This window comes from Rhincodon typus, chromosome 35 (assembly GCF_021869965.1).
Source record: "Rhincodon typus isolate 14 chromosome 35, sRhiTyp1.1, whole genome shotgun sequence".
In the NCBI taxonomy this organism is placed as follows: Eukaryota; Metazoa; Chordata; class Chondrichthyes; order Orectolobiformes; family Rhincodontidae; genus Rhincodon; species Rhincodon typus.
The window spans coordinates 3,051,046-3,072,626 of NC_063366.1; the positions used below are offsets into that span (position 1 = coordinate 3,051,046).

Consider the following 21,581-nt stretch of genomic DNA (forward strand, 5'->3'; position numbering starts at 1 on the left):
TGACCTCATTACAGCATTGGTTCAAACAAAGACAAAAGAACTAAATTTCAGAGGTGAAGGGAGAGTGACAGAACTTGACATCAAGGCTGCATTTGACTGAGTGTGGCATCAGTGAGCCCCAGCAAAACTGGAATCAATCAGTATCAGGGGGCAAACTCTCCGCAAGTCGGATGGTGAAGAATTTGTCAAATGTGCTGAAGAAAATTTTCTTTACAAATTTATGGATGGTCCTACTAGAAAAGGAGCAAAACTAGACTTCTTTTGGGGAATAAGGCAGGGCAGGTGACTGAAGTAAAAGTGGGGCAGCACTTTGGTTCTATCAATTATAATTCTATTAGTTTCAAAATGATTCCATGAAAGTTAAAGTTTTTAATTGGAATAAGGCAAATTTTAATAGTATGAGACAAGAACATTCAAGAGTTGTTTGGAGTAGACTGTTGGCAAGTAAAAGGATATCTGACAAGTGGGAGATGTTCAAGAGTGTGATAACAAGAGTTCAGAGGCATTTTGTTCTTGTTAGGAGTGAAGGGTAAGGCTGGTAAGATTAAGGAACAATGAATGAATAAAGATGTTGAGGCTCTAGTCAAGAATAAAAATATTTTTTTTTTAGATATAGACAACTTGGTTTAATTGAATCAATATAAAGAGTGTTGGGGTATTTTTAGAGAGAAATCAGGAAGGCTAAGATGGGATAAGAGATAGCATTGGCGGATAAGGTTAAGGATAATCCAAAAAGATTCTACAAATACATTAAGAGCAAGTAGGTAACTACAGAGAGGGTTGGACCTCTTAAAGATCAAGAATGTTGACTTTGTGTTGAACCCCAGGAGATGGGAGAGGTACCAAATGAATATTTCACATCAGTTTTACTGTGGAGAAAGAAATAGAGTCTAGAGAATACACAGAAGTAAACTTTGATATTTTAAGAACAGTTCACATTACAGAAGAGGATGTTCGGGAGGTCGACAGGTGAGGTGACTGATGACAGGAGGATGCCTAATGTTGTACCTTTGTTTAGGAAAGATTGTAAGGAGAAACTGGGGAACTATAGACCTGAGAGTCTGACTTCTGTTGTGGGTAAATTGTTGGATGGGTGCAGCTCCAATACTGAAGAAGCTTGACACCATCCAGGACAAAGCAGCCTGTTTGACTGGCACCATATCCACAAACATCCACTCCCTCCACCACCATCACTCAGTAGCAGCAGTGTGTACTATCTACAAGCTGCACTGTAGAAATTCAGAAGATCCTTAGACATTAACTTCCAAACCCACAACCATTTCCATCTAAAAGGAAAAGGGTAGCGGATATGTGAACATCACCACCTGCAAGTGGACTAGGGATGGGCAAGAAATGCTGGCCAATCAGCGACGCCCACATCCCACAAATGAATAGAAAAAAATGTTCCCCTCCAAGCCATTCGCCATCCTGACTTGGAAATATATCACCATTCCTTCGCTATCCTGGAATTCCCTTCCTAATGGCTTTGTTGGTCAACTCACAGTAGGTGGACTGCAGTGGTTCAAGAAGGTAGCTCACTACCATTTTCTCAAGGCAATGGGCAATAAATGCTGGCTTGCCAGTGGCACGCACATCCCCCAAATGAATAAAAAAACAGCCAAAATTTCATTTGCCTTCCTTATTACCTGCTGTACCTGCATACTAGTTTTCTGTGATTCATACACAACAACACCCAGATCCCTCGGCACTGAAGCGTTCTTAAGTTTCTTTCCATTCAGGTAATAAGATGCCTTTTTATTCTTCCAATCAAAGTAGATAACCTCAACTTATTCCCGTTAAGTTTCATCTGCCAAATTTTGGCTCATTCGTCTTAACTATCCATTTTCATTTATAAATTTCTTCATTGCAACTTACTTTCGCACCTATTTTAGTGCCATCTACAAATTTGGGTATAGCACTTCCTATCCCTGTGTAAGGAAAATGCTGACAGTGGCACACTATGAAACTGCTAATGACTAAAAAAAATTCCAGAAATACAATGGACAAAGGAAATCTTTGATAATGTTGAATAAAAGAAACTTTGATCACAAGGAGGTCACAAGTCAGTGTTCAAGATTACATCCAGGGACCAAAAAAATGCTCAATTTTTTGTTCGCTCGTGGGACATGGGCATTAATAGCTGATTAATCCCTAGTTGCCATTGAGACTTCACCTGATGAAGGGGCTATGCTCCAAAAGCTTGTGATTTCAAATAAACCTGTTGGACTACATCCTGGTGTCATGTGACTTCTGACATCCCAGTCGAACACCGGCACCTCTGCATCATGCCGTTGAGCTGCCTTCCTGAACCACTGCAGTTCACATACAGTGGGTTGACCCACAATGTCCTTGGGGGGAATTCCAGATTTTGACCCAATGACAATGAAGGAACGGTGATATATTTCCAAATTAGGATAGTGAGTGGCTTGAAGGAGAACTTGCAGGTGGTGGTCTCCCCATGTATTTGTTAACCTTGTGCTGTTGCATTTATACATGGACTGCTTAAACATCTGAGAAGTTGCGAATGGTGCTGAACATTGTGCAATCATCCACGAACCTTGATTGGATTGGATGCCTAGTCTTGAGTTGCTAGATTCTCAATGTGAAGGCAGGACTTTGTCTCCACAAGGACTGTGCAGACCCAATCTCACAGCTATGTCCTTAAGGACCTGACCAGCTCAGTCAGTACTGTTGCTGCCAAGCCACTGTTGGTGGAGGACTTTGAAAATCCTCAACTAGAGTACATTTTGTACCCTTGGCACACTCAGTGCTTCCTCCAGTGTGCATCATGGAGGAGTACTGATTCATCAGTAGAGGGATGGCAGGTTTTCTTGCCCAGATGACCTGAAGTCATGAGACTTCATTGGGTCCAGAGTCAATGTTGAGGACTCCCAGGGGAACTCCCTCTCGCCTGTATACCACTGCCACCACCTCTGCCTGGTCTGTCCTGCTGGTGCGACAGGACATATCCAGGGATGATGATGGTGAGGTCTGGGACATTGTCTGTGAGGTATGACAATGTCAGACTGTTGCTTGACTAGTCTGTGAGACAGCTCACCAAATTGGTACTAGCCCCAGATGTTAACATGGAGGACTTTGCAGGATTGACAGGGCTGTTTCTGCCATTGTCTTTTCTGGTGCCTAGGTTGATGCCAGGTGATCCATACAGTTTCATTTCACTAAGATTCCATAGCAATTGATACAACTGAGTGGCTTGCTAGGCCATTTCAGAGGGCAGCTGAGAGTCAATCACATTGTTGTGGGTCTGGTATCACATATAGGCCAGACCTGATGAGGATGGCAAAATTCTTTCCCGAAAGACATTAGTGAACCACAGTGGTTTTTCTGACAATCGACAGTGGTTGCACTGCCATCAGTTGATTCTTAATTCCAGATTTTTAAATTGAATTCAAATTCCACTAGCTGCCGTGGCAGGTTTCAAACCCAAGCCTCCGGAACATTAGTTGAGTTTCTAGATTCATAGTCTAGCAATAATACCACTCGGCCTTCGCCCCCTAAATTTTTTGCTAAAGGAAGGAAATATACAAGTCGGGAAGTGTTGCTGCAACTGCGCAAGGCATTTGTGAGACCACACCTGGAGCATTGTGTGTAAATTTTAGTGAGGAAGGTTGTTGTTGCATTGGAGGCAGTTCAGAGGAGGTTCACCAGATTTGTTCCAGAGATGAAGAGTTTGTCTTATCCAGAGAAATTGAGCAGTTTAGGCATTTTATGCACTGGAGTTTAAAAGAATGACAGGTGATGTAACTGAAATATACAAGATGCTAAACGGAACTGACAAAATAGATGTAGAAAGGGTGCGTCCTCATGTGGGGCAATATAGAATGAGAGATCATCATTTTAGAATAAGGGTTGAAAGATTTAAAACAAAGATGAGGAGAAATCACTCCCTCAAATGGTTGTGAATCAGTGGAATTCACGACACCAGAGTCTGGTGGATGCCAGAACATTGAGTAAATTTAAATAAGGAGATGGACAGCATGGGCAGGAAAGTGGAGATTAGGCCGAGTTGAGGTCTGCCATGATTGTATTAAATGGCGGATCAGTCTTTAGGGGCTGAATTGCATGGTTATGCTAATTTTTATATTTTGTTTCTTTGCCCCACTACATATGCTGTTACACAGGAGTTTCAAATGGATTCCAGCCTTTCTTAATCATTTTTCTATCAGTTTCTTGCTTTAATCAGTTCAGTGTCGAGTGACCCTTCTGGTCCCCACTAAAGTTCTCTATTCTCGGCCATCTGCACAGGCTTGTCAGGGTTATTTTTAGTTAGTGGTGTGGTTCTTATCTTGGTCTCTCCCAAGACTGAACTTGTTACTTGCGACTGATACCAACTGTATTGCTACAACAACAATCATAACAATACAGCTGTTTCACCTCAACGTATATTTCTCACCCCCTTATACTCATGTCCAGACTTTCATTCTTGAATGGGTGCCTGACACTTCTTGGAACTGAGACTAATTTTGAAGGTACAGTATACTCACACAGCAACTTGTCCTTATTCCCTCTCAATCTTCTAAGTCCTTTAGATTTTGTTCATGACCAATTGAAAGGCCAAGTGGACAGTGTTAAATAACAGAGTCAATTCTAAGCAGTCGGAGTGCAAGATATAAGTGGTTTAATCACATGCATGGAGAAACAGCTCAAAGGCTCTGAGTTGCAAATAGTTGTGGCTTTTATACATAAAATACAGTTACATGCCCTATTCCGTGCAGACAACTTACCAACTACTAGCATCAGTGCATGTTCTAACTGTTACTCTAATATTTAAACCTGGCTTTTTAGAGTTCAAACGGCTTTAAACAAAATAATAGGTTTACTACATTTAAGCAGGTTAAAGTTATTCAAAGATAAGAAAATGCTTTGTGAAAACAGAAGAAAATTAAAATATTTTCCTCATAGTATTACATTGCAGGTTAAATGCCTAAATTTCAAATTAGCGATTGCTAACTGGCATGTAATGTCCTGATTGGTGCAAGCCTGGCCTCTAACTTAAGGAATTTGACCTGAGAGTTACCCAAATCATATGTCCTGGAGTTCCACTGAAGGTTTGTTAACTGGTTTTTGAGTTCTCTCTCGAAACTATGTGCAGGCCACACATTAACTATGGGAGTTCCATGGGCCTGATCCTGACGTCCCTGACCTCAGGGTCACAGCCTCATCATCTCCATTCTCTTCACTACCGGTAAACTCATTTCTCAGTTGTAGACAGGTCTCAGCAGTTTCTCAAACGGGGGAGAGGTCATTCTTTATTTTGTGTCCTTGGACATCTGTAATTATGTGTGTATGCAGTCTATCAGGAATTTTCCATACTGTAGCTATTCTGAGTTAACCCTTTATATCCTTGCTATCCCTTTTAATGCTATTGCTTTTTAAAAAAAATTTACTTTATTTTACCCTTCATTGTCATCTACCATAACGTTCCAGTAAGAGTGCAGAGGTCTACTCCCAGCTTCATCCATGGAGTGTCATGAGTCATGAACAGCCCTCTCGAATGCTTGGCTGATGGTTTCAGGACATCTTTTTATCACAATTGCCTGTCACATTTGAAGAGAGCGTGAAGACAATCAGTGCAGGAATCCACACAGAGAATGGTGGGGATATCAGAGCAGGAATAGTGTAGCGGGGTTGGCTGGGGAAGAGTCAGAGTGATAGGATCAGTCAGGGGTACAGTCAGCAAGTTGGGAAGTAGTTTTTAGGGTTGCAGCTGATAATTTCAGACAACTGTTCAGGTAAGTACATTGGAACTGTTAAAACTCTCTGACACAAATTCCTTTGAAATTTTTTAAAGAGGATCCCTGAGAGGATATTGCCTGTTGGAATTTGAAACATCCCAAGCAATTCCCATGGGGTCAGTACGTTAGAATGTTTGAAGGTTCCAGTGCACAATTTGGGTTTATAACCCATTTCTGATGATATGGAGACTAGAAGATCTTTTCCAACACTTCTGCTGGGTTGATGATTTCCAGAGCATGTTGTGCTGTTGCTTCTTGTTGAATCTGGAATATTTCACACTGTGTATCAGCATCAACTTTCTTCAAAGAGAGTGCAGCTCCTGACAGCATATCACTGATGTACGTCTGCTTCCCTTGCTTGTACTTCTCTTCAAAGTGATATATCTCCAAATTAACTAACATCCTTTACAAACATTTGGAACAGACAGAAATGGTTTGGGAAAGGTACTTGAATTGGCTTGTGATCAGACTTCACCATCACATTCTCTCTCCCAAACAGGTACTGGTTGAAAAGTTACAAGCAAAGACAATATCCAGGCCCTCAATCTATGTATAGCGTTGTTCAGTTTGTGTTAATGCACTGGATACAAACACAACTGCTTATCCTCACTGCATGGATGTGTTGATGGACCAGGAGATAGACTGACTGGGTGAAAGTATTGTCAAGTCTATTGAACAAACATCACAAATATTTGTTCCTGTGAAAATCATGTGGGGTCCCCCATGGTCAAAGATATCACAAAAGCTTCATCACAAACCTCAGGTTGAATGGGTTACTCCCCTGTGTGGATCCTCTGATGGAGCAGGAGGTTCCAGGACCTCGAGAATGATTTCGTGCACACCTCGCATGTATATGGATTCTCACCTGTGTGGATACATTGGTGTCTGCGAAGGCTTTCTGACTGCGAGAATGATTTATCACACACCCCGCACATAAATGGTTTCTCCCCTGTGTGGAGGCGTTGGTGTACCTGAAGAATCCCTGACTGAGAAAACGATTTGTCACATACCTCACAAGTGAATGGTTTCTCTCCTGTTTGAATATGGTGATGTGTGCGGGAGGTCGATGATGCTGAAAATGATTCATTGCATACCTCACAAGTGAATGGTTTCTCTCCTGTGTGAATGCGCTTGTGTCTGCGGAGGTATGACAAATCTGAGAATGATTTGAAACATTTGACACACATGAACGGTTTCTCACCAGTGTGAATACTTTGGTGTGTGTGGAGGGTCGATGATGATGAGAAGGATTTACTGCACACTTCACAAGTGAATGGTTTCTCCCCTGTGTGAATGCGCTCATGTCTACGGAGCGACGATGAATCTGAAAATGATTTGTCACACTCTTTGCATGTGAATGGCTTCTCTCCTGTGTGGATCCGTTGGTGTGTGCGGAGCTGTCCTGATTGTGAGAATGATTTGTCACACACATCACATGTGAATGGTTTCTCCCCTGTGTGGACACGTTCATGTGTTCGGAGATTCTCTGACCGTGAGAATAATCTGTCACACACCTTGCATCTAAAAGGTTTCTCCCCAGTGTGGATGCGTTGATGCACACGGAGGTGTGAGGACACTGAGAATGACTTATCACACACCTCACATGTGAATGGTTTCTCTCCTGTGTGAATCCTCTGATGACGCAAGAGTTTCGATGAGTTGCAGAATGCTTTGTCACAAACCTTGCACTTGAAGGATTTCTCCTCAGTGTGAGAGCGTTGGAGATTCATGAGCTTTGAATTCTGTGTGAAGTCTGGATAACACTTGACCTCACACTTCAACAGCCTCTTACTTGTCAGGATGAGTAGTGGTTGATGAGACTCGACGAATGATTGAGGCTCTCACCACACTTGGAGCCCACTCACACTTCTGCCCAGCCTCACCCAGACCAATCACCCAAAGCTGAACCTTCAGAAAGGCTGGTTGTGATGGAGGGTTCCACACCACTGACCAGTTTCAGATCTGATGATATGCCAAAGCTCCCCAGATCTAAACAATTTCCAGAAGATAGTTTCACTGAACAACCTTCTCTGTGTTGAGCATTGCTGTGAAGCAACTTAGTGTCTTCCCACAATTGTGCAGTTGTTCCTTGGATGATGGTCAGGATCTGCCTGCGATGTCTATTCTCTCTGTATTCTCTGGTGTAGTACAGTGCAATCCTTCCTGTAAAACAGCAAAAGAGAAACATGATTTCCTCCAACTCCCTTGCCTCCTTTACTGAAGATGATCACTTTTTATTCATTTCTACGCAGAATGAGAGTGTCACTGATGAGATCAGTATTTGTTCCCCATCCTTAAGTGCCCTGCAGAATGAGATGCTAAACCATGCTAATGAACCACTGCTGTCCATGGGAGTGAAGGGATATCCACAGCACTGTTAGGAAGGGAGTTTCACAGGATTTTGACCTGGTGACAGTGCAGCAATGGTGATATAGTTCCAAAATTGAATGCTGTGCAGTTGGAGGGGAATTGGCAGGTGGTGGTGTTCCTGTGGATTTACAAATAAGGAGGAGGAGTAAGCCAATCAATAAGATGTTGGTTGAGATAACAAGGTGTAGAGCTGGATGAACACAACAGGGCAAGCAGCATCATAGGAGCAGGAAGGCTGACGTTTCAGGCCTAGACCCTTCATCAGAAATGGGGGAGGGGAAGGGGGATCTGAAATAAATAGGGAGAGAGGGGGAGGCAGATAGAAGATGGATAGAGGAGAAGATAGGTGGAGAGGAAACAGACAGGTCAAAGAGGCAGGGATGGAGCCAGTAAAGGTGAGTGTAGGTGGGGAGGTAGGGAGGATCTGATTTTGGCCTCAACTCCACATACCAACCTTTCTTTGCTGTTCCTTGACCTTCTAAGGTATTAGAGGTTTGGAAAGTACTTTCAAAGGCTTTTTGGTGAGTTACTGCAGTGCATCTTGATGATGGCGCACACTGCTGCCAGATTGTGACAGTGGTGAAAGGACTGAACATTCAAGGTGGAGAATGGGATGCCAGTCAAGTGAACTGCTTAATTTTGAATGGTGTTCCACTTTGTTATTGGAGCTGTGCCCATCCAGGCAAATGGAGGATATTCCATCACACAGAGGATGTTGAAAGAGTTTGAGACCCTTATACATCATGAAAACAACATGAACAGGGATAGAAATAATCTAAAGGCTGATGCAATGCTGGCCTTTAGATCTTAAGAAAAAGTGTACAAGGGGGTAAAAATCATGTTTCACTGATACAAAACTCTGGTTTGAACACACCTAAAATACTGGGAGCAGTTCTGGGCACCACAACGTAGGAGAGAGATAATGGCCTTGGAAGGGATGAAGTGCAGATTTACTAGAAACATCCCTGGACTGCAAGGGTTAAAATTATGAGGCGAGATTAAACAGGCGAATTATATTCCTTGGATTTTAGAAAACAAATAGGTGACTTAATCAGCATTTACAATTTATTAAGGGGACAATGAAAGGTTAAATTCCCACCTGGTCAGTTTCACAAGCTTCAGGAAACTTAAATGTCACTCCAAAATATTTGCATTTGCTGTGATAGACGTCAATCAGAGAGCCTATCCGCTGTACTCCTCTCATCGTCATCAACAAATAATTCACTAATTACCAGTCCACAGGATAATACACACACACAGATCTCAACAACACGAAATCAGTAAGAACCATGTGACTCTGCACCTCCCAGATAATTACACCTCACCTTCTCATATTCAGGAATGAGCCACCAACAAAATTCAGCCTTGAAATCAGAAGAGAAATGTTTTCAATGAGCATCCAACACACAGCTCCAGTCAAATAGTTAGGCACTAAGCACCGAGTCAATAAGTCAATCACTGAGGCTGGATGTTGTCAAACAGCATAAAAGGCATTTCCACCTCTGACTGGCTGTATGATAGTCAGACTGCCTGAAGATCGGTGTGAATATTTTGAGATACAATTTGTATAAAATCTACTCATTCACTCACCATCTCCTCACTTGGTTTTCAGTCCCTATAGGAAGTGAAGCAACTCTCGAAGAGGAAGAGGAAAGAATGGGCAGAGTGGGTGGGCTCTCTGATTGATATCTGTCACAACCAATCCAAATATTCTTGGCGCGACAAGTTTTCCAAAGTACATAAAACTGACCTGTGAAATGGAGACGACTCAGAGCAGCAGATCAGGCTGGGATGATGCTAAAACAGATTGGAACATAAATTACAATGAAGAATTAAGAAATTTACAAGTGGATACGGACAGGTTAGGTGAATGGGCAAAAATCTGACAAACATTATATCAGATGGATAAGTGTGATGTCATTCATTTTGGTCGGAAATAGAACGGTATCATAATCTAAATGGAGAGAAACTTCAGAGTGCTTTGGTGCAGAGGCAGCTGGGGTCTCCATGGATGAATTGCAGAAAAGCAATATGCAGGTAGAGCAAGTAATAAGGAAGTCAACTGGAATTTTGGCATTTATTGCTAAAGGAAGAGAGTATAAAAGTAGGGAAGTAACTCTGCAAGGCATTAGTGAGACTGCACCTGGAGTATTGTAAACAATGTTAGTCCCCTTGAGGTGGGATGTAGTTGTACTGGAGGCAGTTCAGAGGGGATTCAGTAGATTGATTCCAGAGATGAGGAGGTTTGTCTTATGAAGAGAGATTGAGCAGTTTTGGCCTATACTCTCTGGAGTTCAGAAGAATAAGAGATCTAATTGAGGTGTAGAAGATGCTAAAGAAGACTGACAAAATGGACATAGAAAAGATATATCCTCATGTGGAGCAATCTGGAATGAGAGGTCGTAATTTTAGGATAAGGGGTGGCAGATTTAAAACTGAGATGAAGATAAATTACTTCTTGTAAAGACGCATGAATATGCGGAATTCACTACCCCAAACAGCAGTGGATGCTGGGACATTGAACAAATTTAAGGAGGAGATAGTCAGATTTTTAATTAGTAATGGGTTATGGAGAGTGGGCGGGAAAGTGGAGTTGAGGCCAAGATGATATCATTCATGATCGTGTCAAATGGCGCAGCAGGCACAAGAGGCTGAATTGCCTACTCCTGCTTCTAGTTTTTATGTTGTTAAAATGATTATTATCCCACCTGAACAAAACCTCACTGATTTGAGCTGCTGTCTCAGTTCTTCTGGTAAACATTTGATAGAGATTTCTAGTGTTGGAGTAGCATTCATTATCCTCAGAGGCTTTTAAACTGATAGCATTAGCATTTGAGATTGTAGCCTCAGATGTGTTTGACAGCAGATCAGAAGATTAAAACCACAGCATCCAAGGCAGCAATGATATTCAGTGGTGGGATCAACAAATGCACAGGAGCGAGAGAGAGAGAGAGAGACTGGAGGGAGTGGACACAGGAATGAGGGGCACAGGACAGCAGGTTCAGGGAATGAATCCTTGCTCAGGGAATAACCTGTCCTTGACCCAGAGTAATTGGGAGTGACTTGCAGAGTGAATCCTCATCCTCACCTCTCCATTAGACTTTCACCCCTTGCCTGACACTACATCCATTTCTTCATCCTTTACTCTGCTCTCAATCTCACACGATTCCATGTTCCGTTCCAGGATTTGGGAGACAACATGTTCAATGACTGTTGATAGGGCAGGGAACTCACAAAACAGCATTCAGCAAGAACTGAGGAGGTCAAATTTTGTTTTTCTGAGAGGAGTCATTAAATTTTTGACAGCTGATTTAAAGGAGTTAGGGGCAAGATCTGAAGAGAGAAAACACTGAACAATCTTGGCTAACATGGGAATCAGGAAGCGAAGCTGGGTATTCAGCAGTTTAGTGAGAATAGGGTCGAAGGAACATGATGTGAGTCTAATGGACAAGATGACTCAGAGAGTGCAGGAGGGCTGATAGGAATGAAACTAGAGAAGGATGAGAGTTTAGGGCCAAGGGGCAATGGAAGGGAAGCAGGGGCAGCTGATGGGATTGAATATTATTTCCCCGAGCAGAGAGATCAATAACCAGGGAGCAGAGATTTAAAGTCATTGATGGAACAATTAGACAGGAATTGAGGAATAATTATTTTCACCCAGAGGGAAGACATCCAGACCCTTTGCAGCATTACTCAACACAGAGAAGGTTGGGCAGTGAAACCATCATCTGGAAATCGGTCGGGTCAGGGGAGCTTTGACGTTTCATCAAATCTGAAACTGGTCAGTGGTGTGGAGCCTTCCATCAGAACCAACCTTTCTGGAGGTTCGGCAGTGGGTGATCGGTCAGGGTGAGACTGGGAAGAAGAGTGAGTGGCTCCAAGTGTGATGAGAGCCTCATGAACTACTGACTCATTCCTACAGACGAGAGGCTGTGAGGTATGAGAGGAGGTTTCCACGAGCTCAGAAAATGTCCTAATTCACAAAGTGCATCTGATGACTGCCTATAACACAGAGATAACTCCCTGGAAGAGAAATCATTCAAGTGTGAGATGTGTGACTGAGTTTTCAGACAGTCATCAGCATTTGTGAATCACTGACACATCCACTCTGGAGAGATGCTGTTCAAATGAGAGTAATGTAGCAAGAGCTTTGCACAGCCTGGTTAATCATTAGCTCAGTCACACTGGGAAGAAACCATTCATGTGCAAAGGTTGTAGCAAATCATTCTCATAGTCATCAGATCCTCACACACACCAGCGCACTTACACAAGGGAGAAACTGTGCACATGTGAAGTGTGTAACAAATCATTCTCGCAATCTGAGAATCTCCACACACACTGACACATTCACTCGGGGAGAAACTGTTCATCTGTGAGTTGTGTGATAAACCATTATTCCACTTAATGAAGCTTTGCAGATATCAATACACTCACACGGGAGAAACCATTCACTTGTGATATGTATGACTAAACATTCTCGAGTTCACAGAACCTCCTGCTGCCTCAGAGGATGCTCCAGAGAAGAAACCATTAATGTGAGATTTATGACAGATCATTCTCAATCACATCAAGCATCTACAACTACCAGTGCATCCACATGAGGGAGAAATCATTCAGGTGTGAGGTGTGTGACAAATCATTCTCAATGTCATCACCTCTCCCCAACCACCAGCACTTTCATAAAGGGGAGAAACCATTTATTGTCAAATTGTGAGTGAAATCAACCTCACATTCATCATACCTATGCAGACACACCTATGCAAGGGAAAAACCATTCATATGCAAGATGTGCAACAAATCATTCTTGATATAATCAAAGCGAAATGCTATGGTTGCTGGAGATCTGAAATAAAAACACAAAGTGCAGGAGAAACTTAGCAAATTTTGTCTTATCTGTAGAGAGAGAAACAATTAACGTTTTGAATCCAACAAGACTCTTCCTTGGAACGCTTCAATTTTTCAGGGGCTACTTTTTCATTCTCTCTGACAAATTTTATGAGGTGATGCAGTCACATAGCAATGATATCTTCTGAATTTGTATTTACGTATCAGGTATTCAGATTCACGTAGCAGCCGAAAGAAAGGTATTGTCAAAATCCTCAATAATTCTTATACTCTCGATACTTAAAACTACCACAAACAAGGAAAACCTTGATCAATGTAACAGGATTTAAATTAGTACAACAGATTAGTAACAGTTTTTCAAGATAATTAATATGTACTTCTACATATAAATAAAAACACGCTAAACATCTTTTGACCATTGAGGTTGCAACTAATATGTTTCCATCACATATGCATGCACAATGCAGTTATTACCTATCATACTGCATCTCAGATCTCCAACTCAAAACTAAATTAAGCAATTGACACAGTATTCATTGCAATAGAATCCACTATAATTTTGCAATGTAGCTTCTGAACAAATACAGCTTTAAGCCAGAGATTCCACTCTCATTTGCAATCTAATTCATTACCTCAGTGATTTCAAGTTTTCCTAATTCCAGTTAGCAGAGTGTTCCTTTCTGTTACATGCCAAGGACCAAGAGGCTGAAGCATTAAATATTAGAAGTTTTATCATGGATGTGTTCACTCAATGGGCAGCAAGCTTACAGAAACGGTATTTGTCCTTTCAAAATTGCCAATGATGTCATCATTAAGTCATGTGATTGGACTCTTAAAATAACAGTCCACCATTTTTACACAAATTCACAATATTTCTCTCCCTTTACATCAGAGGTTTCTGCAATGAAAACATCCACAATTTTTACAACCATATATACAACAGTAAGAACGTAAAGCATTATAGATGATGTCAATTCCTGCATGGCTGTTGCCACATCTCTGTTTATTATTCTCATTGATTTAACCTCTAATCTTTTTGGCGTACTGGGAACATCATCTCTTGTCTTTTTTCTGAGATAACTGAATGTTTGAATGGATGCATGATTTTTTCATATCCTCTACTAAAATATTGTCTCCCTCAATTGCTTCAGTTACTGTTCTATCCTCAGGTAGAGGTCTCTAGTTGAGATAGTTATTTTTCGATCTTTAACTAATGTTGTCCCTGGCACATTCGTACTGGTTGCCCAGAGTTGATCTACATGCCTTTTCTCCTTACTACACCTTCTCTTGTCCGTATGGTGTAGGAAACCGGTCCTGTCTGTGCTGTTGTGATGGCCGGTACCCACTTCATTGCTAATCGTGTAATTTCTCACTAACACTTGTTGATGTTTCTAGAAAATGCGGCTTTTGGTCTTGTTCTCTCATTGGAAAACTTGATTCTGCTTTTTCCCGTCAACACTGTTTTTTGTTATAGGTGGTTTCATCACATCAAATGCCATGCACAACTGACATCTTACCATGAACAATGCTGGAAAAATTGTTGTTGTTGAGCATGTTAACAAAAATTGGCTTAGTCCTTCGAATAGTGATCCTTGTTCTCGAGTTACCCTTAAGAATTGTCTGATTTAAATCTTCCTGCCAAATCATTTGTGGCTGGATGATAAGGAACTGATTAGATATGTTCAATTAATTTCTACTTTAGATAGTCCTCACTCTTGTGTTCCAAACTGTGGATCGTGATCACTTAAAAGTTGTTCCAGATAACCAAAACTCACAGGAAGACCTCCCCAAATCTTTCAATGGCTTTCTCTGAAGATGTCAGCTTCATGATGGGAACTTTAGGCCACTTTGTATGTGTGTAAGACTATACAAACATAAGAAATAGAAACAGGAGGAGGCCATTCAGCCTGTCGAGTCTTTTCCACCATTTAATAGGATCTTGGTTGATCCAACATTCCTTATATCCACTTTCCTATGTTTTCCCCATAGCCCTTTATTCCCCAACTGATTGAGAATTTGTCTATCTCAGCCTTAAATATACACAATGATTCTGCCCTCTCAGCTCTCTGTAGCAAGGAGTTCCAAAGACTCACCAACCCTTTCAGAGAAGAAATTCCTCATCTCAGTCTTGAATTTGTGCCCTTCATTCTGAGACTTTGCCCTCTGGCTATAGATTCATGAGAGGAAACATCCTCTCAGCATTTACGCTGTCAAGCCCCTTAAGAATCCTGTTCAGTTCTGATGAAGACTCACTGGACCCGAAACATTAACTCTGATTTCTCTCCGTAGATGCTGCCAGACTTGCTAAGGTCTGCAATTTCTGTTTTCGTTTTTAATTTCCAGCATCTGTAGTTCTTTCGGTTTTTCTGTCCTACATGTTTTAATGAGATCACTTCTCATTCTTCTAAACCCTAGTAAGTAGAGTCCCATCTGTTTAGCCTTTGATCTTAAGGCATTCCCTCCACACCGGGGATCATCCTCATGAACTTCTCTGAACTGCCTCCAATGAAGGGACCAAAAGTGCTCACAGTACTCCAAAAGTGGTCTCATCAAAACCTTGTCCAGTTGCAGTAAGACTTTCCTATTCTTATACTCCAAATCCCTTGAAATAAGGGCCAGTATTCCTTTAGACTTCCTGATTATTGCCTGTATCTGTGTGCTAGCTTTCTGCGTTTTGTGCACAAGTACTCCAAGTCTCTCTGTGTTGCAGTTTTCTGTGTTTTTTCTCTATTTAAATCATTTTTTTTTTGTTCTCCCTTACAAAATTAACAACTTCACAAGTTCCCACATTATAACCTGTTTGGCAACCTTTTGCGCATTTACTTAACCTATCAATGTCTTTCTACCTCCAGGTCATTAATATATATTGTAAACTGTTCTGGACCCAACACCGATTCCTGTGGATCTCCACTGGTCACAGGTTGCCTACCTGAAAACAAACCCCTTATCCTCACTCACTGTTCCTGGTCCATTAGCCAATAATCTCTCCATGCCAATATACTACCTCCAACTCAATGGGTTCTTACCTTATGACTTAACCTTTTGTGAGGTACCTTGTTGAACACCTTCTGGAAGTCCAAATACAACATATCTACTGGTTCCCCTCTATCCACTCTGGTTGAGACTTCCTTGGAAACCTCAATAAAGCAATCAGACATGATTTCCCTTCTTGAAGCTATGTTGACTCTGCTTGATTGGACTATGATTTTCCAAATGTTCTGCTATTACTTCCTTAATATAATTGATTCCAATTCTTTTCCAACAATAGATTTTAGGCTAAGCAGCCAACAGTTACCACTTTTTGCATCCCTCCCTAACCACAATGAAAGATATTTGCCCTTCAGAAGGTCCAGGATAGTCATTATGGATTCTTTGCCATGGTCTTTCTGGCCATTTCCATGACTGTAATGGTGCTAATGGAGGTAGGTTGTGAACTCAATGCAACTGCACATTTTTTCACCTTCTCTAAATTTCAGAGTTGAATCCTGACCATCAAAAATAGGTTCTGGCTATCTCCTTCATCTGATAATGCCATGGTGACCTTTGTGAGTTGATTTAACACATTTCCTTAGCTTTGGTGGAATAATGACTGGCATTCGCCATAGTAGACATCCTGCGTGTACAGATAGTTCTAGCTTCAGTTCTGGGATAGTTCCTGAGATCTTGCCAAGAAGTACCATCTCCACCACTCTGATAGCAGTGGATCATCTAAAGTGCACTTCTTAACTTGTCCTACATTACTGGAGTGTTGTCCAATTGATCAAAGTTGAAAAAGTCTACATAAGTACTGTTGTAGTTGACTCATTTGGAAAAGGCAATTTAGAGAGCCCATCAACATTCCCATGTAAATTGGATTGCTGACAGATAATTTTATATATGTGACAGGATAGCAATACTGTCCACCTCTGCATACAGCTCACTGCTAGAGAAGGTATCCCTTCAATAGCATGTGGGTATTGCTGGCAAGGCCAGCATTTATTATTCACCCAAATTGCCCTGGAGAACGTGGTGGTGAACCACCTCCACAGTTGCTATGCTTAGAGTGTAGGGACATCCATAGTATTGGATAGCACTTTTGCAGTCCCTTTTTCCCTGCCTTTGCTGCACCCACTCCTCCCTTTATCTTCACTTCCCCACACTTGCAGCCTCCCTTTCCTTTTCCCCACTCATTTGCAACCTCACTCACCTTTCCCCATCCATTTGCAGACTCTGTCTCCCTTTCCCAACTTTACAGCTCTCCCTTTCCCTCCCCACCCTTTTTCAGCCTCCACTCCCATGCCCACCCTTCAGCAGCCTCCTTCTCCCTCCTCACACTTTTGCAGCCTCCCTTTCGCTTCTCCATTCTTCTGCAGTCTCTCTCTTCCACACTGTTTTACAAGCCTCACTTTACCTGTCCCAACATTTTGAAGCCTCCCTTTCCCATGGTGTGGCAAACCTCACTGTCCCACCCTTTTGCGAGCTATTTGCCTTCATTGCCCCCTGGTGACTTCCTTGTTTCATCCCCAGTCTGTGCCCTGGCAAGTGAGCCAATCAGGATGAAGTAGGGAATGTTTGGGGGTGAGTCTGCATAGACCTGAGTTCCCTCAGCCCATCATACCTTGATGTAATAACAGTGTGATATATTCACCTTACACTCTTCCAAGATTTGTTTCATGCCCTTAGAAGGATCTTGGATCATTCTCCAAATGCTTGTTATTTTGTTTAAATCAAAGTTTGGCATCAGCTGAATATTGTGTCGTCTGCTGTTTTATGAAACATCTGCACAGATTTACAACTGGCAAGAAATTCAACTCAACCAAACTAACCATGATTTGTCAGCATAGTGTTCCTGCTCAGGATCCTCCCATAAGGATCCTGCACACAATATATATGTGTCAGTGTTACTGTGGCTCGGATGCTTTCTCCATCAATGGGGTTATAATTTCAGTTCACAGGATGCAGTATGTCTTCTTCAGAGGGAAAGATTTGCACTTCTTTTACAAATGCAGGACATCAAAAAGCATTTCAAAGCCAAAAAAGGATCATTTTCTGTAATGCAGGAAACTTGGTACATAGCAAGCTCCAATGAAAAGTGATAATGACTACTGATGATAAAATGAAACTTAGCCAGAATTTATATACCTTGTCTGGCCTCCCCCACACACCACCTCCCCCCACAGCAGCGACCCCCCTCAACCCATCCTGCTGCCCCATCCCTTTTTTGCCTGGCTTCGGCTCCCAACCAATGACATTAAGGTCAATAATACAAGAGCTCTGAGTGACTGAGGCAGAGATTGATCCTGAGCTAGGTGTAAGTCACCCAGGTTAATCCAACACTCCGCAGACAGTTTCAACAGAGTGTGACTCTATCCTGTGCTGTATCTTCTCTGTCAGTGTTTGATGGGACAGTATAAACGTGGAAATGTTATTCCATGCTGTAGGTGGATAAACCCACACCTCCATTTTATACTCCAAATTCTAAGGTTCAGCCTGAACCCGTCTGTAGGGAGAGAATGGACACTGTTAACAACTCCTCTTTTTCATAGTTTATTTTGACATTCATCAAATTACAAACATGAGTCCATTGCTCCTGAGTTAAATGAGGATTAAACTCACAAACATGTTCCTAGAACATCTGAGCTCAATTTCGTTTTTAAACCTTGAGTTGTTACTTCTGATAAGTTGCTGTTTCAATTTCTGCTGTTCCTTTAGCTTCATTGTCCTGTTTCAGTTCATCCAATTCCCTTATTAAATAGCTATTGAGAACTTCTACACTGTGCGGTGCTGTCACTGCTGTCTGCTTTTACTGTTGTCTGTTTCTGTTCTTACTGCTCTCTGTTACTGCTACTGTCTGCTCCTATAACCACTCTTACTGCTAAACGTATGTTTCATAAAACTAACAAAAAAAATCACACTTTCCTCCCATGACCATGGTCCCCACAAACACCTCACCAAACCTGTGTCATCTCACACATTGTAATAATCTCACATCGTGGTTCATGACCAGGCCATTGGCATAGGAAGCTGGTTTCAATGGGGAAGTTCCTGGTTATTAGATCAGGTAGGTTTCACGTTTATCAGAAAGTTCTTTGGGATGAGCATTTCTAAAGACTTTGAAGCACATACAGATGCGGTGGCTTCATACAGCTTGTTACGTTATTGTTATATAGGGTTCTATAGGGGAGTTCAGAGGAGTTCAGGGATCAAGTTGAATCGTTCAACTTCATCGATACACACTTATTGTGTAGTCTGAGGCTTCATTCACTGTCTCTTGACTGATCGATTGAAAAGTCACTGATTGTGTCCAGTCAGGTTCTCAAAGTCCCATGGAATGAATCTGCTTAATTTCAGAAAGCTGTCCAGTAGAAAGGGACTTGTAATCTTCTTCGAGGTTTCTAAATAGTGGCTTCTTTTAACTTGAATGTGGCCTTGCTAAACAACCTCTTACAATCCAGTTTTAAATGTGGTGAGGTTGTTCCTTTGAGTTAATTTCACTGTTACACCTTCTGGGTTAAATAAATTATTCCTCAGTTCCCCTGTGGATCCAGTGAGGTCCCAGGAGATTTGAGGATGTATCAAGATTTTTTGCAATCTTAACAGGTAAGGTCACCCTGTTAGTGGATTTTCTGATGGAGCAGGAGGCTTGATGATCTTGAGAATGATTTGTCACACACCTCACAATTAAATGGTTTCTCTCCTGTATGAATACGTTGGTGCATATGAAGATCTGATGATGACAAGAATGATTTATTGCACAGCTCACATTTGAATGGTTTTTCGCCTGTGTGAATCCTCTGATGGACCAGGAGGTTTGATGACCACGAGAATGATTTGTTGCACACCTCACACCTGAATGGTTTCTCCCTTGTATGAAAGCGTTGGTGAATGCGGAGGTTTGATGATGTCAAGAATGATTTGTCACACACCTTGCATGTAAATGGTTTCTCCCCTGTGTGAATACGTTGGTGTTGGCGCAGGGTTGATGCATATGAAAATGATTTTTCACACACCTCGCACATAAATGGTTTTTGCCCTGTGTGAATACGTTGGTGTCCACGGAGATGTGCTGGCTGCAAGAATGATTTGTCACACACCTCACATGTGAATGGTTTCTCCCCTGTGTGAATGCGTTGGTGTTTGAGAAGGCCATCTGACTGTGAGAACGATTTGTTACACATCTCGCAGGTGAATGATTTGTCTCCCGTGTGAATGCATTGGTGTCTCCGGAGGTGCGATAAGTATGAGAATGATTTGTCACACTCTTGACACGGGAATGGTTTCTCCCCTGTGTGAATGCGTTTGTGTCTTATAAGGCTTGATAAGTATGAGAATGATTTGTTACACACTTCACATGCGAATGGTTTCTCCCCGGTGTGAATGCGTTGGTGTACCCGGAGGTTGGATAAGATTGAGAATGACTTTTCACACACGTCACATGTGAATGGCTTCTGCCCTGTGTGAATTCTCTGGTGCCTCACGAGATGGGAGGAGTGAGTGAAAGCCTTCTCACAAACCTCACATTTGAAGGGTTTCTCCCCCGTGTGAATCATCTGGTGTCTCAGGAGAGTTGTTGATATCGCAAATACCTTGCTGCACACCTCACACTTGAAGGGTTTCACTTCCATGTAGCTGTCTTTGTGTCAGCCGATAAATCCTACATGTTTGGGACCTTACAGGCCTTTGGAGCCCTGTTCACATACCTCACACATCAACTGTAGGAATGAGTCAGTGGATCATGAGGGTTGATGAATGACTGAAGCTCTCACCATACTTGGAGCCGCTCATACTTCTTCCCAGCCCTACCCTGACCGATCACCCACAGCTGAACCTTCAGAAAGGTTGTTTCTGATGGAAGGCTCCACACCACTGACCAGTTTCAAATCTGATGATACGTCAAAGTTCCCCTGACCCGACTGATTTCCAGATGATGGTTTCGCTGCCCAACCTTCTCTGTGTTGAGCAATGATGTAAAGCGACAGGATGTCTTCCCACAGTTGTGCAGTTGTTCCTGGGTGATGGTCAGGATCTATCTGTAGTGTCAATCCTCTCTGTATTCTCTAGTGTAGTACGATGCAATCTTTCTGTAAAACAGGAAAAGGAAACATGATTTCCTCCAACTGTCTCTCCTCCTTTGCTGAAGGGGCTGATTCCTCAGTTAGAGACTACAGTGTGCCAAAATGCTATTTCCTGTGTGGGAGAATCAGATACAAGTCCTTTCGTTTTCCTCACTTGACTGTCATACATCCTCTGTTTCAAGGAAGGACACTGGATGGTGACCAAGACAGAGAAATTGAGGTATTCCTAAAAATGTAAATGTTGCCCTTCCATGAAAGGAAGTTCTACAACTTCCCAGTTGCGTCGACACATGAATCCACACATCGTTGACTTTAAATTGCCCTCTGAAATGGCTGAGCAAACTTTAAGAAACAGTGAATCATATCAATTAACAAATCTCAGACTCCAGCATCATCATTCATGGGAATGTCGCATCCCACTGGGAAGTGGGGAAGTCCTCAATATTGACTTCATGGATTGTCAGGGCTTTGGACCAAACATATTCAAGGAAAACTACCATTCCCCACCACCACCACCATCAACCACCCCTCCCCCCCCCATTAATGAATGAGTCCT

General features: G+C 42.1%; 1 protein-coding gene across 1 annotated transcript; it reads right to left on the reverse strand.

Moving 5' to 3' along the window:
- Positions 1-4,622: 4,622 nt before the first annotated feature.
- Positions 4,623-20,690, reverse strand: LOC109916019 (zinc finger protein 850-like). The gene is made up of 2 exons (XM_048616857.1): positions 19,572-20,690; positions 4,623-7,469 (listed from the first exon to the last, which is right to left on the reverse strand). The coding sequence occupies exons 1-2, from the start codon at positions 20,573-20,575 to the stop codon at positions 6,530-6,532; spliced, it is 1,944 nt and encodes a 647-aa protein (XP_048472814.1). The 5' UTR covers positions 20,576-20,690; the 3' UTR covers positions 4,623-6,529.
- Positions 20,691-21,581: the final 891 nt, after the last annotated feature.